This window comes from Muscardinus avellanarius (assembly GCF_963383645.1).
Source record: "Muscardinus avellanarius genome assembly, chromosome: 5".
Taxonomy (NCBI): Eukaryota; Metazoa; Chordata; class Mammalia; order Rodentia; family Gliridae; genus Muscardinus; species Muscardinus avellanarius.
Window position 1 is genome coordinate 51234699 of NC_137790.1, and position 25513 is coordinate 51260211.

The 25513-nt window shown below is 39.9% G+C and overlaps 2 protein-coding genes across 7 annotated transcripts; both read left to right on the top strand.

The window, feature by feature from the left end:
* Positions 1 to 2186: 2186 nt before the first annotated feature.
* On the top strand, positions 2187 to 3451 carry TRMT10C (tRNA methyltransferase 10C, mitochondrial RNase P subunit; the record flags this gene model as incomplete). Its single annotated transcript, XM_080696505.1, is given in 2 exon segments — positions 2187 to 3417; positions 3420 to 3451. Coding segments are annotated over 2 exon segments (1263 nt in total).
* A 2594-nt stretch (positions 3452 to 6045) lies between these two features.
* Positions 6046 to 24758, top strand: PCNP (PEST proteolytic signal containing nuclear protein; the record flags this gene model as incomplete). 6 transcript variants are annotated; one of them, XM_080695577.1, is made up of 5 exons in its annotated part: positions 6046 to 6160; positions 12594 to 12808; positions 17299 to 17373; positions 20964 to 21019; positions 24632 to 24758. In XM_080695577.1, 5 exons carry the CDS (start codon positions 6097 to 6099, stop codon positions 24756 to 24758), a joined length of 537 nt encoding a protein of 178 aa, XP_080551703.1. The 6 variants fall into 6 exon arrangements, with proteins under 6 accessions (XP_080551703.1, XP_080551698.1, XP_080551700.1 ...); XM_080695572.1 differs by having other exon boundaries at positions 6097 to 6160; positions 17302 to 17373; XM_080695574.1 differs by having other exon boundaries at positions 6097 to 6160; positions 12594 to 12755; positions 17345 to 17373.
* Between the last annotated feature and the right edge of the window lie 755 nt (positions 24759 to 25513).

Genomic DNA, 25513 nt, shown 5'->3' on the forward strand with positions numbered 1-25513 from the left:
GAGGAGCAGGTTTAGAAGAGAAGGAATAGTGATTATTTTAATTTGTTGTATTTAAGGTATTTTTCTGATGTATTGTGATTGAAGTTACAGAAGTAGATCAGGCCAGGTGTGATGGTGCATGCTGTAATTCCAGTACTTAGGAGGCTGAGACTGGAGGATCACTGGTTCAAGAACAGCCTCAGCAACTTAGCAAGGCTTTCAGGAACTTAGCAAAACTGATTCAAAATAAAAAAGGGCTGGGAGTGCAGCTTGGAGGTAGAATGCCTCTGGGTTCAATCTCCCATACCACACACAAACACAAAAAGTGGATCAGATCTCACAAGGGAAATAAATAGATTGAAAAAAGAGATAAGGGCCTAACAGTTATAACAGCTTTTTTAGGGAACAGGTCTCTGGGCCTCAGTACAAAGGCCAGAGAGGCAGGCGACCTAGGAGCATGACTTAATTAGATAAAGCCAAAGAAAGAGGGAATTTCTTTTTAGGTGTTTTAGTTGCATTTTATAATAATTTAGATTTTTGTTTTTCACTTTGAACTTAACATTAGTTTCATATCTTTAAAGCATCTTCATTACCTTGTGGATAACATCGTGGAGTTCTTTTGGATAACATTGTGGAGTTTTATATATTCTTGTTCTGGTTTTGGACATTTTGTTTGATTATATTTTCTGTAAAGTCTAAACTAGAGAAGAATTTGTTGCTTTCTAATCAGTATGTCTCCATTATATATCTGTTCTGAAAACAAAATGGCATTGGTTTAGCAACTCTTAAGCACTTTGTTTTTTTTCTGATACTAGGGATTGAATTCAGGGTTACTCTACCACTGAGCTACTTCCCCAGCGTGTTTGTGTGTGTGTTATACTGGTGACTGAATGAATGAAATCAGGAACATTCTGCTTCTGAGCTCTAACCAGAGCCATATTTTATTTATTTTGAAACAGGGTCTAAGTTGTGAAGAACCTCACTAAGTAGCTGAGACTGGGTAGGAACCTGCAATCCTGTCTTGGCGTCTCAAGCACTAGGATTACAGGTGTGCACCACCACAAATGGCTCTCCTTGAGACAGGGTCTCAGTAAGTTGCCCAAACTGAACTCATACTTAGGCTTCTCCTGCCACAGCCTCCCACCTAACTGATATTATTATAGGCATTTACCACCATAGGCTTTTACCACCATACCTAGGTTTTAAGTGCTTTTTACCATTTGCAATCTTCTGTGACTTTTCTGTCCTTTGTGTTGCTTTGGTTAAGAATAGAGAGTTCAGGTATGTATCTGGAGGAGATAACAGCTCTATTTTGTGATATATAACTTTATCTAGTAACTTTAATGCTCTAGACCCCTATATATACAAATCTAGAGAAGATCTTTAACTTATCCTTTTTCCTAAGGCCATAATGAAATTTATGTTTAAAATAAGAACCCAAATAAGTTTTAAACTTTTTTTTTTTTTTTTTTTGCAGTACTGGGGATGGGACCCAGAAGGAATCTACCTCCGAGCAACACCCCCAGCCCCATTTTTTATCCCTTTATTTTGAAACAGGATCTCACTGAGTTGCAAAGGACCTAAGTAGCTGAGGCTGTTGTGAACCGCAGTTCTCCTCTCTCAGCCTCCCAAGTGCTGGGATTACAAGCGTGTGCCACCACACCCAGCTAGTTTTAAACTTTTTGATCAGTAAGTGATCACAAAAAGAAGGCCACAGAAGTTTAGGAAGAAGTTGTACAAATATTTTACTTTTTAGGCTCAAGGTATAGTTCAGTGGTACAGTGTAGGCTTGGTATGCACAAGGCTGTGGATTTGATTCCCAGATTCCCAGCACCACAATCAAAAAAACAAAAAAAAATATTTCACTCTCTGTTTTTTTTTTTTTTTTGTGGTATTGGAGTTCCTAGAAGCCCTTCTACCTCCGGGCCACACTCCCAGACCTATTTTATTTTTGGAAACACGGTCTCTTAAGGCAGCTGAGGCTGGCTTCGAACCTGCGCCATCCTCCTGTCTCCGCCATCCTCCTGTCTCCGCCATCCTCCTGTCTCCACCTCCCAAGCTCGGGGATTACAAGCGTGCGCCACCACGCCTGGCTACTCTGTGTTTTAGAAACAGATTGTGTTATTACATTTATACAGTTAGTTGGGAAGTTTTAAAATTCTTCTAATTTCTCATTTCATTTATCTTCTCTTGCAGGGGTTTCTCATATGTCTGTTTTCCTCAAAATGAGTGTTAGTGTCACCTTCTTAAGACCTGTTGCCAAGTTTTTGGTGCCATTTAACCTTCATAAAACGACAAGGAATTTATATCTAGCAACTTTGCAAAGGTACATGTCTTCCAAAATACCAGCTGTATCATATTCTAATAAGGAGAATACATCCCCTCCTGAACAGCTAGAATTGGATGGGTGGAAAGCTACAATGAAATCTAGTGTGCAAGAAGAAGGTGCTTCTCCTGTCTCAAGCAGTGAAGATGAAGATACTCTAGCTGCTACCAGAGAGTTAATTGAGATGTGGAGATTGCTTGGCCGAGAAGTACCAGAACACATCACTGAAGAAGAGCTCAAAACCCTTATGGAATGTCCCTCCAAAACCTCCAAAAAAAAATACTTAAAATTTTTGTTTATTAAGGAAAATCTTAAAAAAGCTAAACAAATCAAAAAGGAAAGGAAAGCAGCAGCAAAGGAAGAAGCAAAAACAGCCAGGTTACTAGAGACCACTGAAGAAGATAAAGAGCAAAACTTTCTATTTTGTCGACTTTGGGATTGGAGGACGAACAGTGCAATGGGCTGGAAGGGTGTCCAGGCTATGCAGTTTGGACAGCCTTTGGTTTTTGACATGGATTATGATAATTATATGCAACCAAAAGAAATGAAGAATGCTGTTTCCCAACTTTTAGAAAGTGAAGGATGGAACAGGAGAAATGTTGATCCTTTCCATGTTTATTTCTGCAATCTTAAAACAAACAGTGCTTATCATAAAGAGTTAGCTAAACGTTACAAAGAAAAATGGGACAAATTGCTTTTAACAGCAACAGAAAAATCTCATGTAGATTTATTTCCAAAGGACAATATTATATATTTAACTGCAGATTCTCCTAATGTTATGACTACTTTCAAGCATGACAAAATTTATGTAGTTGGGTCATTTGTTGACAGAAAGATGCAACCAGGTACATCTCTCGCCAAAGCAAAAAGGCTAAATCTGAGAACAGAATGCCTTCCATTAGATAAATATTTACAATGGGACCTTGGTACCAAAAATCTCACCTTAGATCAAATGATGCGTATATTGTTATGTTTGAAAAACACTGGTAGTTGGGAAGAGGCTCTGAAGTTTGTTCCTACGAGAAAACATGGTGGTTATATGGATGTTTCTCAGCATTCTCAAGAGTTTGTCAACAGACTGAAGAAGGGAAAGTCTTTTAACTCATTTCCAAAGGTTCTTACGTACATACAGAAAAAGTAGTTTGACTAAAAAATAGATAGCTTAAAAATTAAGAGTTCTATTATATTTCTTCATGAATGAGACTTTTTCTTTAAAAGGTAGTCATTCCAAACTAATTGTAGAGTGTCTGTGCCTAATTAAGTAAATATCTGCAAAACTTTGAGAATATTTTTTTTTGCTCTAAAAAGACAATAATCAGAGAAAGAAATTGTTTTTCTCATAAAGTAGGAAGTGAGCCAAATAAAAACAGTTGTACCATTGGTGTGGTGTGGTTTTGTAATAAATTCTTTGTCCGATACTCCATTTTTTTCCTTAATTGTTGTTTTTTTTTTTTTTTCCCAGTATCTAGGGGCATTCTACCTCTGAGCTACACTCCCAGTCGTATTTTTTTTATTCTTTATTTTGAAACAGGGTCTCACTGAGTTGCAAAGGGCCTCACTAAGTAGTTGTGGCTGTCCTCAAACCACATCCCCCTGTCTCAGCTTCCCGAATGCTGGGATTACAAGAGTGTACAACCATGCCTGGCTTTAACTGTTCTTTTGTCTTTGGCAGCAACTATCCTTCCAAGGAAAAAGTATTTTAGAAAAAGTCTAAACTTCAGGTTTTCACTTACTAACAGTCTAAGCCATCTCTTGGAATGTTGTGTGATTTGAGTATACTACAAAACATTAGTTTGTTGGAGATAAAACTAATTTCTTGCCTGTCATGAGGTACTATGCTTGTAATCCCTGTACTTGGGAGACTGAGACAGGAGAATCACAGGTTTGGGGCCAGCCTTAGCTACTTTGTGAGGCTCCGAAACTTAGACCCTGTTTCAAAATAAAGAATAAGGCGGGTGTGGTGGCTCACGCTTGTAATCCCAGCATTCCAGAGGCTGAGACTGGAGGATAGCGGTTCACGAACAGCCTCAGCTACTTAGTGAGGCCCTGTTTCAAAATAAAGAATAAAAAATAGGAAGTCAGGAGGTTTGGGGACAGCCTCAGCTACTTAGGCCCTCTGCAACTTGAGAGATCCTTTTTCAAAATAAAGAATAAAAATTAGGCCTGGGGGTGTAGCTCGGAGGTAGAATGCCCTGGGTTCCAACCCTAGTACTGCAAAAAAAAAAATAAGAGCTAAGGGGGAGGGACCCGGTGGGGAGGGCCACAAGAGTCCGTATTTCTAACACTTTGTACCTTAATATGGTGTAAAATTCCAATGTATCCATTAAAAATGGCAGAAAAAGATTTTAAAAATAGAGCGGACTGGGTGGTGCTCGTTTGTAATCCCAGCATTCTGGAGACTGAGACCAGAGGATCATGGTTAGTACACAGCCTCAGCTACTTAGTGAGGCCCCTTGCAACTCAGACCATATTTCAAAACAAAGAATAAAAAATAGGGCTGAAGGTGTCTCTCCAAGGTAGAATGCCCCTGGGTTCCATCCCCAGTACTGAAAAAAAAAAAAAAAAGCAAGCAAGAAATAGGGCTGGGGATGTAGCTCAGAGGTAGAATGTTCTAAAGAACATCTACTGTAAAGAATTTTTAAGCTGTTTAGAGACATTTGCTTTGAACACACAGGTGAGTATAAAATGACCGAAGAATTATAAATTATCTTATTTGATCCCCATGATGACCCTTTGAAGAGGTACTATTATTTCTCTTTTACAAAGTAATAAAGGCAGGTCTGTGGACAATAAGAGATTCTCAAGATTAGCCAGGAAAAGGCAGGTCAGAAATTTTTTTATGTTCTTGCATTGGGGTATTGAACCCAGGGGGCATTCTACCTCAGAGTTACACCCTCAGCCCTATTTATTTTTATTTTGAAACAAGTTCTCACCAAATTGCGCAGACTGTCTCAGCCTCCCAAGTACTGGGATTACAGGCCCGCACCACCACGCTGGGCTGGCATTCTACCTCTGAGCTACATCCCTTTGCCCTTTTTACTTTTAAGTTTTGAGATAGGGTGTCACTAAGTTGCTGAAAGTTGCTATTTGCAGAGGCTGTCATCGAACCTGCGATCGTGTCTCAGCCTCTCAAGTACTGAGATCACAGGAGTGCACTAAACCCGGTAGTGGCGGATTCTTGTAATACTTGGGAGGCCGGGACAAAGATTCTGCAGGTTCGAGGGCAGCCTCAGCAAATAGACTCTCATTAACTTAGCAAGACCATGTTTCTAAGAATAAAATAGGTGTGTAGCTGGGCGGGAGAACGCCCCAGGGTTCAATCTCCAGTGCTACCAGAAAAACTGGCTCAGAGCTGATCATGCACACAATGAAAGGTTTCCAACACTAGAGGGCGCTCAATTGAAGCTAATGCTCCCCCCACCCCTTTAGGGAAAAAGAACACAGCCTTCCTCCAAAGGCCCTTTACGTAGAGTGACCTAGTAAAACCAGGTGATCCAGCCAGCTTCAGCTGATTAACAGAAGCCAGCTAAGACTCCGCCAGTTTCCACAGACACACCCTAACGGCCCTCAGCTCCCGGGCCCTAGGACTGGACTGCGCCCGGCGTGCCAGTCCTCAGTAGAGACCGCCCTCCCGGAGCCGCGCTCGTGACGTCACGCCCGCTTCCGGCGCGCCTCGTTCCCGCTCCGGAGCCGCTCTAGGCCGCGGCCTCGCGCCCTCGCCAGAGCTCAGTGGTGCTGGGCGGGGCCGTGACGTCCTTAGCGTGTCTGCAGGGGAGGCCGCGGCGGGGAAAATGGCGGACGGGAAGGCGGGAGAGGAGAAGCCTGAAAAGCCGCAGCGGGCTGGAGCCGCCGGAGGTGAACACAACCCCAGCGTCGCGGGCTGCGTGGGATGCTCCGGGCCTTTCTTTGAGCTCCCGGGGTGGGGGGCGGCGGGCATGGGCAGCCCGGGCGCTCGCTCGCTCGGCGCTGGGCCCGGACCAGCCCGGGGCACGCCCGGCGCGGCGCGGGGATCCAGGCCCCGCCGCCTCCCTCCGGGGGAGAGCCGGCCGCTCGTCCGCTCCTGGCCCCGCGGGCGGAGGCCCGCGTTCTGAGAAGGGAGATGGGTGCCCGGGCAGGAGCTGTATTTGGGGTGGGACCCGGAGCGGCGGTGCAGGAGCCGCCGCCGCCTCCACAGCCGGCATGCACAGCACACAAAACGCAGCGGCGGCCTCACGCCGACACGCGCGCAGCCGCCCGAGCGCGGCCGCAGGGCTGGCCCGCCGCCCAGGGTGCGGAGGCGCCGGCCGCTCCCTCACGCGTGGGAGGTACTGACGCGGCCGCGGCTTCTCGCCGGGCGGACTGCGCGGCCCGCGCGCCGCTCCGGCCCCAGTGGTGACCCGGGGCGGCGGGGCGGCGGGCGCCAGGGTTAGGGTTGATTAAGTCTCGAGTCTCTGCTTTTGAGCTCTTACTGTCTCGCCGCGTGCCAGATCCTTAGGCGGCTTAGTGTCTAGAATGACTCTTACTGTATTTTGATGCAGTACTAAACTTAGATTATGGCCATCATTACTCTGCCCCCCCCCTTAATCTTGCGTTTTTTGCATTAAGAGGGGAAAAAATGACCCTCCCTCAGAACCCTTTAAATATTCTCTATTCTGACTCCTTTATCGTATCCCTGAAAGTATTTAGTATGAGAAAATACAGAGTAGTACATCAAGGCAAATAATAGGCCCTACTAATAATGTTTAATACGAATCTTGGGAACAAAAATTATAGGAAAGGTCAGTGTAATATTCAGTTACTTTAGACCACTTTTTTTTTTTTTTAGAAGTATGTGCTATTAGCTGAGCTGAAACTATCGCCTCTTATTTCACTAGTGAAGTAGCTTATGAAATAATTTGAAACATGTAGCATTTCCTTATTCGTGATCTCTGTTGTCAAAAATTATCGAGTAAAATTATGTAAAAGCTTAACAGTAATTTTGAGTGGCCATTACTTTTGTCTTACTGAGAATAGCGGAAATAAGGCCTTTTTGTTGGTAACAATAACTACTGTCTCCTTAATTTCTGTATGATTTGCCTCATTTCCTTTCCAAGAAAGTAGTGCTTTTAGACATAAACCATTTGGGGAATGTCAGATTTATTTATTTATTTATTTATTTATACTGAGAATTTAGCCCAGGAGCTTCCTACTTCCCATCTACGCCCCCAGCTTTATATAGCTTTTATATTGAGACAGGGTCTCCCCAAGTTGCTGGGTCTGGCTTCAAATTTGCCATCCTTCTGTCTCAGCCTCCGAAGTACTGGGATTACAGGGGTACGCCACCGTGCCCTGAATTGTGCAGAGGAAAGCTGGGTGTGTTGGTGCATGCTTGTGATCCCAGTACTTGGGAGGCTGAGACAGGAGGATCACAGGTTCGAAGACAGGAGTAAGATTCTCATCAACCTAGTGAGACCTTGATTAAAAATAAAAGTAAATATAAAATAGGACTGGGGGTATCTTAGAGATGAAATTCCCCCAGTTCAGTCCGTGCTGCCATGGTTGGAGCATGAGAAACTTCTGAATTTTTATTCCTGCTGAACAGCCCATTAAATTGGAAGTACAATTATTTTATCTTTTGTCAGTGCTAGAGATTGAACCCAGGGCCTTCTCATGCTAATTATGTACTCTACTTTTGAGCTATCCTCTCCGCTCCAGAAATAAATGTTTTTTATGAATAGATTACTTTCATAGTTAATGTATGACTATGAGAGAATCTGCTTACTTGAACTCTTTTCATTTTAAAGAATAAAGTAAGGCTGTGGATAGATTTTTTTTTTCTCTTTTTGGTTTAAGTTTTTGTAGCTCTTTGAGATAAGTAGAAATTTTAGGGATGAGCTATTTATATATAATCAACCAGCTCAAGCTTTTAAAGGTTATTCTAAAAACTACTTCAGTAAAATTGACATTTGTTGTGCCAGATGCTAGTATCATCTTGAATACATTCTCATTTAAGTTGCACACCAGTGCTTTCAGAGAGGTAGTAGCTATGTTCCCTGTTTTCAGATATGGAAGCTACCAGAATGCCAATGGATCCTGAAGTGTACCCCCTACGGACTAACATTTTCTTTCTTTTTTGTACTGGGAGTTGAACCCAGGTGCGCTCTGCCTCTGACCTATACCTCAGCCTTTATTTTTTTATTTTGAAATTGAGTCTTGCTCAGTTGCTGAGGCTGGTTTTGAACCTGAGATTCTCTCAGCCTCCTAAGTACTGAGATTGCAGGCATTTGTCAAAACACCTGGCATGTTAACATAGTAGTAAAAGGAATTTTATTTTATGCATGGTGGCCCAGGCATAAAATCCCAGTATTTGGGAGGCTGAGGTAGAAGCTCAGCAATTTAGTGAGACTCTCAGCAACCTAGTTAAGACCCTGTTTCAAAACAAATAAAAAGAGCTGGGAGTGTAGCTTGAAAGTTGAATGCCCCTGAATTCAATTTCCAGCACACACAAAAAAGTTTCTTAATATAAGAATTGAGTAATTTGTATAATCTCATCCACATTAAACTCTTCATGGTGAGTGTGGTAGCATGAGCCTATAATCCTAGCACTTGAGAGGCTGAGGCAGGAGGATCACAGATTTGAGGCCAGCCTCAGCAACTTAGCCAGACCTTCAGCATCTTAGTGAGATCTTGTTTCAAAATACTGATAAGAAGCCGGGCATGGTGGCACATGCCTGTAATCCCAGCATCCCAGAGGCTGAGACAGGAGAATTGCGGTTCACGGACAGCCTCATCTACTTAATGAGGCCCTCTGCAACTCAGTGTGACCCTGTTTCAAAATAAAGAATAAAAAATAAGGCTGGGGGTGTAACTCGAATGTAGAATGCCCCTGGGTTCCATCCCCAGAACAAATAATAAGAATAGAAAGGGTGGGGGTGTAGCCCACAGGTAGACTGATCCTGGGTTAAATGCTCAGTCCCAAACAACAGCCAAACTATAATTCACATTATTGTGTAATGCTGAGTCCATCCATTTGACACAAAGCCCTTTCAAGCTAGGAAATGAGACCTGATAGTGTACCCACTTTTTTTTTTAAACTCCTTACTCCCCCCTCTCTTCATTGAAGAGTAGATCTAAAGATAATGAAATTGCTTTAAAAATTAAAAACAAAAAAGCTTGTTAAGTGTGGGAAGGCCAAATATAATTTGCTGGCTCTGGACTCGGTCATGTGTAGAAATAATCTAATAAACAGTATGGGGCTGGGCGAGGTGGCCCACACTTATAATCCCAGTACTTGGGAAGCTGAGCCAGGAGGATCGCAGGACTATGGCCAGCCTCAGCTACTTAGGCCTTCCACAACTTAGTGAGACCCTGTTTCAAAATAAAGAATAAAGTCAGGCGTGATGGCACATGCTTGTAATCCCAGCACTTGGGAGACTGAGACAGGTGGATCTCACAAGTTTGAAGCCGGCCTCAGCTACTGAGTGAGGCTCTCAGCAACTTGGTGAGACTCTACCTTCAAATAAGTATAAAATAGGTCTGGGAGTATAGCCCAGAGGTAGAAAATCCCCTGGATTCCATCCCCAGTAGCACCAAAAAAAAAAAAAAAAAAAAATAGGGCTAGGAAATTCTAGCTCAGAAGTAGAATGCCCCAGGTTCAATCCCCAGTACTGAAGGAAGAAACGAAAAACAGTATGGGGTGGGGGTGTGTCTCCGTGGTAGAGTGCTTGCCTATCATATTTGAGGCCCTGGGTTAAATCCTCAGCACCACAAAGACGTTAAAAAGTGTGTTTCACTTCAGTGTGGATGTGTGGTATGGGTGTCTTGTCATCCCATGTGAATGAAGCTGAGTTGTTGCCAGTTGGTTATGAAATAAGTGGAAAAGTAGTTCCCCCACTTCCCTTTTCATGCTGCCTTTTTCTGGAGTAGTCTCCATGGAAATCCTCCCTATTGGTATGGGATTGGACAGATTTATTCTATAAGTTCAGTTAGTTGTCACAGTGTTATTAATGTTATAGTAAGAATCTTCCCTTTTTCTCCTTCATGCTCTAGTTTTCTTAAGTTTTCTGTTCCAGAATTATTTTCTGGAGAAAAAAACCTAAAAGAAAAGACAGGCTTTATTTTATTTAGTTATTTTTTTGAGGGTCTAGGGATGGAACCCAAGGACATTCAACCTCCGAGCTACACCCACTGCCCTATTTTTTATTCTTTATTTTGAAACAGGGTTTCACCAAGTTGCGGAGGGCCTCACTAAGCTGAGGTGTCCACGAACCAAACCGTGATTCTTTGGTCTCAATCTCCTGAATGCTGGGATTACAAGTATGCGCCACCATGCCCGGCTGAAAAGAATAGGCTTTAAAAGAACTGGGAATCTTAACAAATTATGACTCCTGGGATTCTGTTTAAAGAGCATATGTACACTATAATCAAATTTTAAGTGTTGTTTCTGATATTTGTTTTGAGGTTTTTAGTTTATATTTGTGCCTTTAGTGTATAGATGTTTTTGTATGTGAAGTCAGGTTTTTTACATGTTTCAGTATGTAAAGCCAGTGAATTTTTTTTATTTTTGGATGTGGATTGTCACACAAAAGTAGTTATTGCTTGGGTTTTGCTATGAAATATATTTGGTTCACACTAAATATAATACAGGATATATTTCATGTGAATACATTTAGTTATAAAGAATGAAAAACCCAGTGCATAATACTAAAGAGATTCTGGCCAGGCATGGTGGCACATGCTTGTTATCCCAGTACTTGGGAGGCTAATACAGAAGGATCGAAGGTTTGAGGCCAGCCTCAACAACTTAGGTTCTCCACAACTTAGTGAGACCCCGTTTCAAAAATAAAACAATAAAATAGGGCTGGAAGGTACATTTCAGAGTTAGAATGCCCCTAGGTTCCAACCTCAGTACTACAAAAAAGAAAAATAAATAAAAAGTAAAAAGAAACTCTGTATTTCTTAAGCTCTGTTTTTAACTATTGAATAGCAGTCTTTAATTTTTTAGGTGCTTTTGTAATTTCACATATAAATAAGTGAATGATAACCTTGAGCAACCATTCCACTTCTATGGTTGCCTCTTGGGGAAATCCCCTACCTAATCCTGCTTAATTCCCTCCCTTACAGTGTCATTAGAGTTTTCACCCTTTGTCCAAAGAGAATAAAGAAGTCCTTTTATTTATTTATTATTTATTTTTGTTTAAACAAAAATATTCTGTTCAAAGTGCTTATAAATCCAGAGATACCATTATGCCACTGTATAGATCTAGATATGTATCCTTGTTCATTTAATCTACTGTCCATCTTTGTGTTTGATCATCCCCTTCCTGCCTCTCCCTCCACCCAGTTCTAGCTTTTTGTCTTGTTTTCTTGATTATTGTCAGTATTATCCCCTAGAGCATCTTCTTTTTCTCCACAAGTAAACTCTTCATCTGTGGTAACAGAATATCTTCTACTGGGTGAATTGGAAGACTAGGGAGAAAAAATAAAATTTTAATGATCAGCCATTCTCTTCTCTCTAACCTCTGCATGTGTTTTTAAATAGTTGTCTTGTGTGAGACCTAAGATACAGACTCATTGATCTAATACAAACAGGCAAAATTACTGAAAGACCTCTTGCTTTCTACACCTGCATCTGTATGCCTTCTGCTGCTTAAAGTTGTAATTAGCCCATTTATAAGCTAAAGCATGACTTGTATTAACTCTTACAAGTAGCTTAAAACAGCTGATAACCAAGCTTTCATTAGTTGAGTGAAAGAAATTACTCAAGAAGAAATGATCTTGAAGTTCTTTTTCAAGTTTTAAGATTGTGTGAGATGTACACAAGGAGCAAATCACTTAAGAATATAACTTAGGCTGTGTTAACACTGTAATTCGGATAATAGTGATCCTGTTCGTAACTAGGTACTTTGTGTGATTAGTATTGCATTATGGGGAATATTAAAATTTATTAGCCGAATGTGTCCTCTTACCATATGTCTGAAAGCTCACAAACTAGTTTGTGTAAAATAAGTTATAGATCTAAATTTCTAAAAATAAAAATGTCATGGGTTATGGTAGTGCTTAGTTAAAGGGTCTTTACTTTTTTGTGAACTCTGTTTATAATTTAAAATTGCTCTGTATTTTATGCTAGTTAATTCATGGGAACCTCTTCTACTGCCACACAATCTCAGTTCCTGCTATATACTCTAACAAACAGTGGAAGAGACTGTTGGGTCAGTAGGTGACAACTGCAGAGGTATCTTCCTTATAATGATGCTTTTTGAGGTTGCTGCTCCCATCAATCTGCTCAGTAAAAATAGCTCATCTTGGTAAGTTGTTTCGACTTCACCAGGACCTGAAGAAGAAGCAGAAAAACCTGTGAAAACTAAGACTGTTTCTTCCAGTAATGGAGGGGAAAGTTCCAGTCGCAGCGCTGAGAAGCGATCAGCTGAAGAAGAAGCTGCAGACCTCCCAACAAAACCTACAAAGATCTCCAAGTTTGGATTTGCCATAGGTAGTCAGACAACAAAGAAAGCATCAGCAATATCCATCAAACTTGGATCAAGTGTGAGTTGGTATTTTATGTGTTTGTAATGGGTTTTAAGGATTTGTTTTGGAACCCTGCTTATATTAGGTTATGGTAAATTAAGTATAAAGGGGTACATTGCTTAATATATGATGTGTGACCAACTTAACGAGATCTGTTTTAACATAAATTTTTTTTCCCCCTTAACATAAAATTCTTTAAAAAAAAATAGGGCTGGGGTGGAGCCTAGAGGTACGGTGCCCCTAATACCAAAAAAAAAAAAAAAAAAAGGGTGTGAAATACTATAAGGAAATATTGTAGAAAATACATAGCATATAAAGTAATAACTTAGAATTTTTCAAATTGAGCAAAATCTCTGCAAAATATTTTTAAAAGAATTTCTGAAAAATTTTAAATCATTTTCAATAATTTTTAAATACCTTGAGCCAGGCATGGTGGTGCATGCTTGTAATCCCAGTACTTGGGAGACTGAGACAAGAGGCTCACAGGTTCAGAGCCAGCTTCAGCAACTTAGGCTCTCAGCAACCTAGTGAGACTGTTTCCAAATAAATAAAGTCGGGCTGTGGATGTAACTTGGGGTAGAATGCCTCTCTGAATTCAGTCAGAACATTCATACATACATACATACATTCATTGACACCTCTAATGAGCTGAGGTGTAGCTCAGTGGTAGAGCACGTACTTAGCGTTCATACTTAGCACGTACTTGGCTTTGAGTTCAGTCCCTAGCACCACACACACAGAATAAGCATTTCTAGAAATCATTTATTTGTGTCTTAAAAGATTAATATTTGTAAGATATTGCTGAGTAAGAACTTCCTGGTTATCTTTAGAACTACAACTGGATGTTGAATACTATGTTCAGTATGGTAATTTTTGTTTTGGAGGCAGGGTTGGTGCTGGAGATTGAACCCAGGGACATTCTACCAGGTAGAAAAATATTCTACCTAAATTTTTTTTGTTGTTCTTTTTTGGTGGTACTGAGGTTCCTGGAAGCCTACAGGCTACATTCCCAGACCTGTGATCCTCCTGTCTCAGCCTCCCTCCCCTGTACTGAGATTACAGGCATGTTTCACCATACTCAGCTTAACAGTAATTGTTTACAGATCATGTGACCCCTTGATTAAAGATGTAAATCTTGAATTAATATTTTTTAACCATGGAACCTCTGGAAGTATTTGATATAGTAGTTTGAATTTATGAAGTTGTGTTTCTAACCTATAATATGATCATTTCATATGGTTCAATCAAATAGACCTCTTTTTTAAAAAAAAAGGTTACTAAAGTAGTTTATTCCCATTGACTTAGAAAATGCTTACTTTCTGTAAGAGAAAAACTCTAAAGTTGCTTTCTTCATGTCTGTTCTGTGAAAATTAATATTTGATTATTGAATACATATAACCTTATTTCTGCCATAGACTCATAAAAAATTTTTTTTTGGTACTGGGGATTGACAACAGTTCTCACTACTTGCTGAGGCTGGCCTCAAACCTGTGATCCTCCTTTCTCAACCTCCCAAGTACTGGGGTTTATAAGTGTGCCACCATACCCAGCTGTAACAATATGATCTAGATCAGTGTCCTGTTGGAGTCAGTTTGAACTGAACTATCATTATACTTTAAGAATTACCATTCATCAGAATCCCCAATTTCCACCTGTGTTCTCTGTTTTGCCCTTTTTCTTTAAAAAAAATAGCTTTTAGAAAAAAGCTAAAAGAAGCTATTTTAGAAAAAAATAACTTCTAATACATACATACATGTATATGTTTTTTTTTTGTTTGTTTGTTTGTTTTGTTTTTTTGCGGTACTGCGAATGGAACCCAGGGGCATTCTACCTCCAAGCGACACACACCCCCAGCCCTATTTTTTATTTTGAAACGGTCTCACTGAGTTGGAAAGGGCCTCACTAAGTAGCTGAGGCTGTTCGCAAACCTGCAATCCTCCCCTCTCAGCCTCCTAAATCTCGGGATTACCAGTATGCGCCATGATTCCCAGCTCTAATATTATTTTATTAGTATTTTTCTCTATCTCAGCAGGTTCTTTTGGTGTTGTACATTTTTTTAGGTTCCATAAATCTATCTTAAGTTGCATAGATCTATAAATGTTTATTTTTGGGGGGGCAGTATTTGGGATGAAACCCAGGGGCATTCTACCTCCGAGCTACACCCCCAGCCCTATTTTTTATCCTTTGTTTTGAAACCGGGTCTCACTGAGTTGCAGAGGGCCTCACTAAGTAGCTGAGGTTGTTCTCGAACCGAGATCCTCTGGTCTCAGCCTCCCAAATGCTGGGATAACAAGCGTGCACCACCATATCCAGCTTATAAATGTTTTAATTTTTTGATAGCACACTAAACATGTGTTTTCATTTATAATTCTCTGATGTAGATGTTCTCCTTGATAATAGATTTTATTGTTCATGGAAAAAGTCCATAAATTAATTTCCTTACTTTTTCTAAATCATTAATTTGGTTTACTAATTACTGATGACCTTAAATTGAAGTGTTATATTTGAAAAAAAACCTAGTGAGTAAAAATTGGGAAACAAATACCTGTTTTTATAAAATAAACTACAGTTTTGTTTTTTTTAGATTAGTGAAGTGTAGGATATTTTTTAAAAGGCAATTGAAATGGTTGCTTTTAATTTTATAATGTAAAATGATAGTTGATCAACCCATACTTATTTGTGTCTTTTATTGTTTCTGTAACATTAAGTACATGACATCGCTCAGAGAGTAAAGGGTATTTCTAGAGTCATTATACATACTGTTTATATGTTTTATTTCAAAGGCAAGCATTATTTATAAAGAATGTGTGTGTAGGGGGGAATTGAAAGAAGGATGATTAATTTTGTTTCGGCAAGTCAGAGTGAAGTGATGAAGTGATATTTGAGTTGGACTTAGACAGGATGCAAAGGTCATTTCATGCAGATACAAGGAATTTTATTCAAAAGCTTTTTAGAAACCAGGCATGGTGGCATACACCTGTAATTCCAGTACTTGGGAGGCTGAAGACGGGATCGCAAGTTCATGGCCAGCTGAGACAACTTTTTCAAAATAAATAAAAAGTGCTGAGGGTATAGCTCAGTGGTAGTGTAACTCAGTGGGTTCAATCCCCAGTATTGCAAAAGGAGAAAAAAGTTGTTTGGATGTGACGCCACATGGTACATTTAGAAAATTGTTAGTATTTTTGGAAAATGATAGAAAACCCCAGTGAGGCTAGAAGACTCATAAAGGGCCTTTATTTCATAATGTAGCACTCATGGGGGTGCTTAAGTGAAGCTGCCTGGTAGATGGGTGATAACTTGTTTGAGGTAGACAAAGGATTTGGTAGTTAAACTGGAAATGGATGAAATTGACCAGAGAAGGAAAAGTAATAGAAAAATCCTACTGGCTATATTGTTGAGTAGAGAACAGCTGGGAAAGGGGAGAGAGAACAAACTCTAAGAAAATTAGGAGAATAGCCGGTAAAAAGCACTGTCCCAGAAGCCTAGGAAGGAGTGTTTTCAAAAAGGAGCTGGTGATTAGAATCAGATATTGCATGCTAATTGTTGGTAACTCTAAGGAGAATAATTTCAGGGGAATGGTCAAGGTGGGAGCCAGGTGGCTGTGAGATGAAGTCTAAATAAGTGGTGAGAGGATGAAGATGGTGGATACACTTCACTTCATCAGACACTTAATAGAAAAAAAAAAAGTTATGCATCCTAAATAGAGAATTTTTTTCCTCAAGGAGGAAACATGTAAATATAACAAATCAGTAAAGTAAAACCTACCCAAGCCAAATGTGGTGGGCATGTATCTGTAATCTTAGCAATTTAGCAAGACCCTGTTTCAAAATTTAAAAGTTTTTAAAAATTTTTTTATAGGGCTGGGGATATAGCTGAGAGGTACAACACCCCTGAGTTCAATTCCCAGTACCTACCCTCCAAAAAACCTTAAAAATTTTCAGAGATATTCAGTTTGTCTAAAGTACTGAGTTCCTTACAGTATGTTTATGGAAACATGGAGTTGAGTCTTTCAAGATCAGGTATTATTAAATTTTAATAACCCCATATGAGCCAGGCTTAATGGTGCATGCTTGTAATCTCAGAATTTGGAAGGCTGAGACTGGAGGATCCGAGTTCGTGGACAGTCTCAGCTATTTTGAGGCATTATGCAACTGAGTAAGACCCTGTTTTAAAATAACGAATAAAAGCCGGGCATGGTGCACATTTGTAATCCCTGCGCTTGGGAGGCGGAGACAGGAGGATAGCACAGGTTTGAAGCCAGCCGCACTGGCTTAAGAGACCCTGTTTCCAAATAAAAATATAAAAAAATAGGTCTGGGAGTGTTACCTGGAGGTAGAAGGGTTTCCAGGAATCCCAGTACCACCAAAAAAAAAAGAATAAAAAAAATGGGTGTGGGGGGAGATGGCTTAGAGGTAGAAAGCCCCTGGGTTCAATCCCCAGTTCCATGAAATAAATAAACCCATATGAATATTACTTCTGTTGATGTTCTTTTCATGTTTCTTTTTCAGAAGCCTAAAGAAACTGTTCCGACTCTTGCTCCAAAAACCCTATCAGTAGCGGCAGCTTTTAATGAAGATGAAGATGTAAGTTAATACTGCTTCTGTTTATTTTACATTAACCAGTTCTTTAAGGGAGGTGCTAGTGGCTAATTATAGGTTATTTTAAATGTTTGTAGTGGATTTTCTTTGTAACTTTTTTGTGTCACGTACAAAAATTGAATATTTTGTTTTATTTGGTGGTACTGGGGATTGAACTAAGATGTTTTACCCCTGAACTACACTTCCCAGCCCTATTTTATGTTGGTTTTTTTTCGGGGGGGGGGGGATTATTGAAAATTGAACCCAGGGGCATTCTACCTCGGAGCTACACCCTCAACCTTATTTTATTATTTGTTTTGAAACAGTCTCACTAAACTGTGGAAAGCCTCACTAAGTAGCTGAAGCCCTTGAACCTGTGCTTCTTCTGTATTAGCCTCTTAAGTACTGGGATTACAGGCAGTGCACCACCATGCCTGGCTTTATTTGATTTTATTGTAGAATTACTTTAAAGTACTGAACCAAGTGCCCATACTTAAAATCCCAGTACTTGGCAGACTAAGACAAGAGGATCACAGGCTCGAGGACTGCCTCAACAATTGAGTGACACCCCATTTCAAAATTAATTGAAGTGGGGGAAGGCTGGCGGTATTAAGACTTTAAAAGCTCATTAATCAAAAAAGATAAAATACTATTGACTTTTGGGGCAAGAACCAAGGTAATTTGCATTTTTAATCATATGTGCTAAGAGTAGATAGGATACAAAGAAAGAAAACTACAGTACTGCTACCTTCACTGACTTCTGTAGTTGTAATCGTCAGTGATGGTGCTTTTGTGCCCTTAAGTTACAAATAGCAGTTACAGTGCTTGTTGCTCATAGGAGGACAACATAGTACAGGGGATGTTGCCAGAATGTTTTGTTTTGGTTTGGTTTGTTTTGGTTTTGGTGGTACTGGGCATGGAACCCAGAGGCTTTTTACCCCTGGGCTAGCCTGTAACCCCAGTACTTGAGAGGCTGAGATTCAGTAAAACCATGCTTCAGAATAAAAAAATAAGAAAAAACTGTGCTGGGGGTATAGCAGAATGCCCCTAGACTTAAACCCCAGTACTTAGGGGGTGGGGGGAACAGTAAGAGGCTAGCCAGGTACAATAGCATTTGCTTGAAATCCTAGTACTTGGAGGCTGAGATAAGAGAATCATAATTTGAGGCCAGTGCACAGTAATTTAGCAAGAGCTTATTTAAAACTAAAGTAAAAGGGCTGCGAGTGTGGCTTAGAGATAGAATACCACTTGGTTCAATATCTAGTACAAAAAAAAAAAAAAAAAGCCAGAGCCTAAAACAGAAACCACAGTTAAAATTTGTTTGAAAATCCCACTGGTCACTAATAAGTATGGTAAACTGGCACAGTGTGAGACAACTGGGATGAACCCAGGATGCTTAACAAGCAGGTCTCTGGTATTCTGTCCTGTCCTTGGTTTACTTAAACTATACCTTTCTCTGCTATTTGGGAGTACAAGAAAAAATTTGTTGGAAAAAATTGGAAAAGCAGTAATTAAATAACACGTAGAGTTTTCTGACAATTTCAGTACTTGAGGCTGAGACAGGAGGAACACAAGTTATTGGGCAGCCTCAGCTACTTAATTAGTGAGGACCTCTGCAACTTAGTGAGAACCTGTTTTAAAAAGAAGAATAAAAAATAGGGCTTGGGGAAGGTGTAGCCTAGAGGTAGAATGCCCATGGGTTCAATCCTCAGTACCCGGAGGAAAAAAAACAAAACAGAGTTTAGGTAACAGATTTTAGACTAGAAGGGTAGTAATGCAGGAAGATGGGAAGGCGTCTGCAGAAGTGCAGAGGTTGGAATTGTTCGCACTTATATTATAATGTTGCTTTACCCTTTTTTTCTTTTTCTTTTTTTTTTTTTTTGGTCTTGTGGATTGAACCCAGCATTCTACCTCAAAACTACACACAGCCCTTTTGTTACTTTATATTTTGAAGTAGGGTCTCCCTAAGTTGCTGAGATTCTCACTGAGTTGCCAAGGCTGGCCTCCAACCTATGATCCTCCCATCTCAGCCTCCCAAGTATTGGGACTACATACACATATACCACAATGTTTGACTAATCTGTTATTATTTATTTATTTATTTTTTTATTTTTTTGGTGGTACTGGGGTTCCTGGAAGCCCTTCTACCTCTAGGCTACACTCCCGGACCTATTTTTACATTTTTATTTGGAAACAGGGTCTCCTAAGCCAGCGCGCGCGACTGGCTTTGAACCTGCACGATCCTCCTGTCTGCCTCCCAAGTGCGGGGATTACAAGCGTGCGCCACCACGCCCGGCTAATCTGTTATCTTTTAATATAACTTTATTTTACCTTCAGTATATCCCTGTGGATTGTATGATATATTCACACTTTTCAAATGAAGGATGCATGATTATGTGCTATCATGCATACATGTTGAATCTTAAGTCTTTTGGTTTCTGTCCTGTGTTCTTTACATCATATGTTAACATTTCTTTCTTTCTTTAGTACTAGGGATTAAACCTACTGAGACTCTATGAAAATAAAAAGTAAAATAGGGCTGGCAGTATAGCTTAGAAGTAGAATGCCCCGGTACTGTTCAATCCCTAGTACTATAAAAATTAGTTTTTAGTTTTAACTGACACATAATTGTACATAATGGTACTATGTTATGTTTCATTGCATGTTTACAGTGTGTAGAACATAGGAGATTTTTGCCAACGTGTGTGTGCGCACTTGCGCGTGTGGTATTGAGGATGGAGCCCAGTGGCCTTCTACCTCCAGGCTACACTTCCAGACCTATGTTTTTATTTGGAAACAGGGTTCCACTAAGGTACTGAGAGCCTCACTAAGTAGTTGAGGCTGGCTTTGAACCCATCTGATCCTCTTGTCTCAGCCTCCCAAGTACTGGGATTACAATCATCCGCCACCATGCCCTGGCTTTGTCAAAGTTTTTTTTTTTTTGTTTTGTTTTTGTTTTTTTTTTTTTTTTAAATTCAAAATCAGCACCCAACCCAGGCGTGGTGGTGCACACTTGTAATCCCAGCATTTGGGAGCCTAAAACAGTGGGATTGCGGTTCACTGACAGCCTCAACTACTACTTAGGCTCTTAGTGACTCAGTGAAACCCTGTTTCAAAACAAAGAATAAAAAATAGGGCTGGGGTATAGCTTGGAGGTAGAATACTCCCCCTGGGTTTCATCCCCAGTACTGCAAAAAAAAAAAAAAAATCAGCACTCTTAGTTCAGAAGCTGAGATAGGAGGATTGCAAGTTTGAAGCCAGCCTTAGCTATGTAGGCTCTCAGCAACTTACTGAGACCCTGTTTCCAAATAAAATATAAAATAGGTCTGGAGGTATAACCCGGAGGTAGAAGGAGGTAGAAGGACCCTAGACTCCACCCCTGGTACCACAAAAGGGAGAAAAATAATCAGCACCCTAGAAGATACATTTCTATTAAATGTAAAGACATATTATTTACTGTTTTTTTCCTCTTTTACCCAAATTTGCGGTATTGGAAATGCTAAGAGATTTAGATGTAATATTTAGCATCATTAGTAATCAAATGAATTTAATAAATTTTAATGTGTTCATCTCAGTTTATTTATTGTTTCCTTCAGAGTGAACCAGAGGAAATGCCTCCAGAAGCAAAGATGAGGATGAAGAATATTGGGAGGTATTATATATTTTATTAAGTTTTATTGGTGCGTTGTTGTCATATATCTTAATGGGGTATAAGAAGGTAGAGGCATACATGCACACATCATGCATTTAGCCCTTCCTCTGTTCCCACCCCATCCCCCCCTTCTCATGTTTGGCTTGTGATTGATGTTTGTGAATTTACATCATGTGCATTTGGGGATTTCCTCTTCCCTCCTTCCATCCCCTTCAGTTAGGTCACCTTATTTGCTCATCTATGATTTCTCAGAAGGCATTGTAATTTTTCATAAATGTTAGAGAACATGGAAGGGATGAGTAAAGACAAGAATAAATTGTATATAATTTTTTAGTGTTCAGACTTTTTTTTTCATTTGGGCAAAACAATTTTCAGTGTACTGGGATTTTTAAGATGAGTAAGAACTGGAGCGGTAATGAGGATAACAATGAAATATTCTGTAAGCTATTAGCCATCTTATTTTCCATCTCTGAAAAAGAAAAGCAGTATCTTGAGAAAAACATAATAAGCGGAGCATGGTGGCACACCTATAATCTCAGCACCTATAATCTCAGTACTGGGAGGCTGAAACAGGATAATAGGTTCAAGGTCAATTTCAGCAATTTAGTGAAACCCTCCTTCAAAAGTAAAAGAGGGTTAAGGGCATACGTTAGAGGTAGAATGTCCCTAGGTTCATTCCCCAGTACCAAAAAAAAAAAGAAAGGAAAACATCATAATTTAAGGCTTATCTCCCCCTACACACACACACTCTTTCTGCCTCTCTCATCTACTGGGAATTGGACCCAGGGATGCGCTCTCTTTCTGTCTACCTGGAATTGAACCCAAGGATGTTCTATCACTGAACTACATCCCCAGCCCCGTTTGTTGGTTGGTTGGTTGGTTGGTTGTAATACTGGGAATTGAACCCAAAGGCTTTCTACCTCTTAGCTGTACCCCAGTCCTATTCTGTGGTTGTTGTTTTATAGTACTGGGGATAGAACCCCAGGGGCATTCTACCTCCAAGCTAAACCACCAGCCCTATTTTTATTTATTTTGAAACAGGGTCTCACTAAGTTGTGAAGGGCCTCACTAAGTAGCTGAGGCTTGCTTTGAACCTGAAATCCTCTTATCTCAGCCTCTGAAGTACTGTTCTGAAGTACTGGGATTATAAGTGTGTGCTACCATGCCTGGCTATTGTTTGTATTTTGAAACAGAGTATAACTATGGTTTTCCTGAGGCTATAAGCCTCAGAATCTCTTGGCTCAGCCCCTCATGTACTGGGATTTAAGCATACACCACCAAGCCCAGGCCCTTTCTAAAAACTTTTCATTTTGAGAGTATTATTAAATTGTGCAGGTTGGTCTTGAACGAGTGATTCTCCTGTCTTAAGTCTCTCCTCACTTGGGATTACAGGCATGCACCACTGTGTGCAGTTTAGGCTTTATCTTTTCAGGTAGAGTAACCTATATTTTTTCAAATATGAAAATATTTTTTATTTAATTTTAAGGTTTCTTTTCTGGCACAGAAGAAAAGTGGCTTTTAGTCACTTAATGCGATTTTTACAACTTGACCTTATTTGTTCTTTTTCCTTTGGTAGCTTACTTGCCAGATACCAAAATAAGACAAAAACATTTTAAAATCCCCCATTGTTGTTGTAGTCATGAAAATAACATTAATTTTAAGTTAACGTGATGTTTGATTTTGTGTTTGTATATATAAAGAGATAACTAGAGGCTAGTAAGAAAGTTCAACTTTAAATCAACCTATATTTCCATTTCTACAAACCATATGAATCACATGATTGGTTCATGTGAAAAGACTTTTAGTAACTGCCTGCTTGGCATCCTTTTAATACTAATAAATACATCTAACATTGTTACCCAATCTAAACACCCAGTACAGGTGAATTTAAATATGGAAAATTGAAACAAGTTCATAAAATGACACTACTTTTCTGGATGTATTACTACTTCATGTTTTTCTATTTTATTTTTATAAATACTAATGGCAAGCCGAGCATGGTGGCACATGCTTGTAATCCCAGCATTCAGGAGGCTGAGACTGGAGGATCGCAGTTCACAGACAGCCTTAGCTACTTAGTGAAGCCCTCTGCAACTTAGTGAGACCCTGTTTTTTAAAAAAGGGAAAGGGTTGTAAGTTCAGAGGTTGAATGCCCCTGGGTTACATCCCCAGACTGGTGGGGGTTGGGGGGGGGGCTAATGGCAAGCCACCAAATTGATTTTTTTTTTCTTTTTTTTTTTTTGGTATTGAGGATTCATTTCAGGGACATTCTACCTCTGAGCTATACCCACAGCCCTATTTTATTTTTTTATTTTGGAATAGGGTTTCATTAAGTTGCTGAGGACTTCTCTTAAGTTGCTGAGGCTGGCCTTGAGCCTGTAATCCTCCTGTCTCGGCCTTCCAAGTATGGGATTGCAGGTGTGCCCCACCATGCCTAGCTTATGACCCTGTTAATGGGTTTCAAGCAATAGGTTCAGGCGAGGATTGTTTATTTTATAGCCCTCAGGAGTGAACCCAAGACCTCTTAACTTGGCAGGATTTGGTACGGGTAGGGGTGAAGAGAGGAGGTTGTAATAGTTGTCATTTATTTATTATATTACTTGGGATGCTGAATAAGGGCTCTACACCCCTAGCTTTCATACAGTGATTAAAAAAAAGTGGTAGTTGTTGTCCTTTGTTCTCTATATCAGAATGAACATAGTGTTTGTTAAAAGTTCATATTTAAGAGGGTGTGGTGGTATGCCACATAACACCTGTCACCACAAAATTCAAGGTCAGCCTAAACAGTTTGGCAAACCCTACCTCCCCACCCTATCTCAGACCTCTTAGGCTGAATATGAAGTCTTAGAACTATATCTGAAAGGATTTTGTTTTGCTTTTTTTTTTCTGTAGTCTTCCGATGTTCACCCTGTTCATTTATTTATATATTTTGTTTGTTTGTTTTGTGGGTCTGGGGATGGAACCCAGAGGCATTCAACCTCTGAGCTACACTTCCTGCCCTATTTTTTATTCTTTATTTTTTGAAACAGGGTCTGAGTTGCAGAGGGCCTCACTAACAAGCGTGCACCACCACGCCCAGTCTCACCCTGCATTTTTAATAGGTGCTGAACAAATAAATATTGATGAGTTTAAAACATAAACCCAAACACGTTTATAACTTGTTAAATAAATTTCTGCCAGGCGTGGTGGTGCATGCTTGTAATTCCAGTGCTTGGGAGGCTGAGACAGGAGGATCACACAGGTTCAAAGCCAGCCTCAGCTACTTAGTGAGGCTCTCAAAAACTTAGTGAGATGCTGTTTCCAAGTAAAATATAAAACAGGCCTGGAGGTAGAAAAGCCCCTGGGTTTCACCCCCATCATCACAAAACTTTAAATAAATTTCTTGCTGGGCTTGGTGGTGTACACTTGTAATCCCCGCACTTGGGAGGCAGAGACAGGAGGATCGCACAGGTTCGAAGCCAGTCACACTGGCTTGAGAGACCCTGTTTCCAAATAAAAAAGTATAAAATAGGTCTGGGAGTGTAGCCTGGAGGTAGAAGGGCTTCCAGGAGCCCCAGTACCACCAAAAAAAAGAATAAAATAAATCAATACATTTCTTTCTTTTTAATGCAGAGATACACCAACATCAGCCGGACCAAACTCCTTCAATAAAGGAAAGCATGGATTTTCTGATAACCAGAAGCTATGGGAACGAAATATAAAATCTCATCTTGGAAATGTACATGACCAAGACAATTAAATGATGTGTTTTGAAATTGGGGTGTGGGGTGGGTGTAAAGTTAAAAGGAACAGTTTCCTTTTTTAAAGAATGGTATAAGACTATCTTTGGAGCCACTTTTTTTTCCTTTTTCATTTTTTTTTAAGATTGAGTGGTACACTAATAAATGAGAGTTTGAAATTAGAGGTAATTTATGTTTTATATACAGATTTCAAGACATTTGCTAATTTTGTAGTTTCATGTGATTAGTTTCCAAAGGTTACAGATAATAAATCAGAAATGGTACCTTTTTAAGAATTGCATATTTTTTTAGACACAACTATTAGCACATTAGGAGGGAAGCAAAAAGTTGTCTATTTAAACCGTAAGCAGTTACTCTCCTAACTCACCTCCCTCATTTCTAAACTGTCTGGCTCCCAGGAACAGCCTTATAGAGAAAGAGGGAGTATTGTATTGAAGGAAAAATGTTACTGGACTATTGACTGAAAGTAAATTTAGATGAAATTAAAATACAGCTTTTTTTCTTTTGGGCATTTTTTTTGTTTGAAGTCATATACTAGGTATTGCATTGCTATCAGTGGATACAGATGCTTAGCTCTTTAAAAGAGTTTTTTAATTTAATTTTTATGTGAAGTATCGAGTATTTGAAATAGCCCACTTCACTTAATGGGTCTTGTCTATCTTCATTAGTCTTCAAAGAACACCCATTTGCTACCAAAGTAAATCAGTATTTTGAATATGCTTCTTGGTTTTTGTTAGCCACTTCCTGTAAGCGT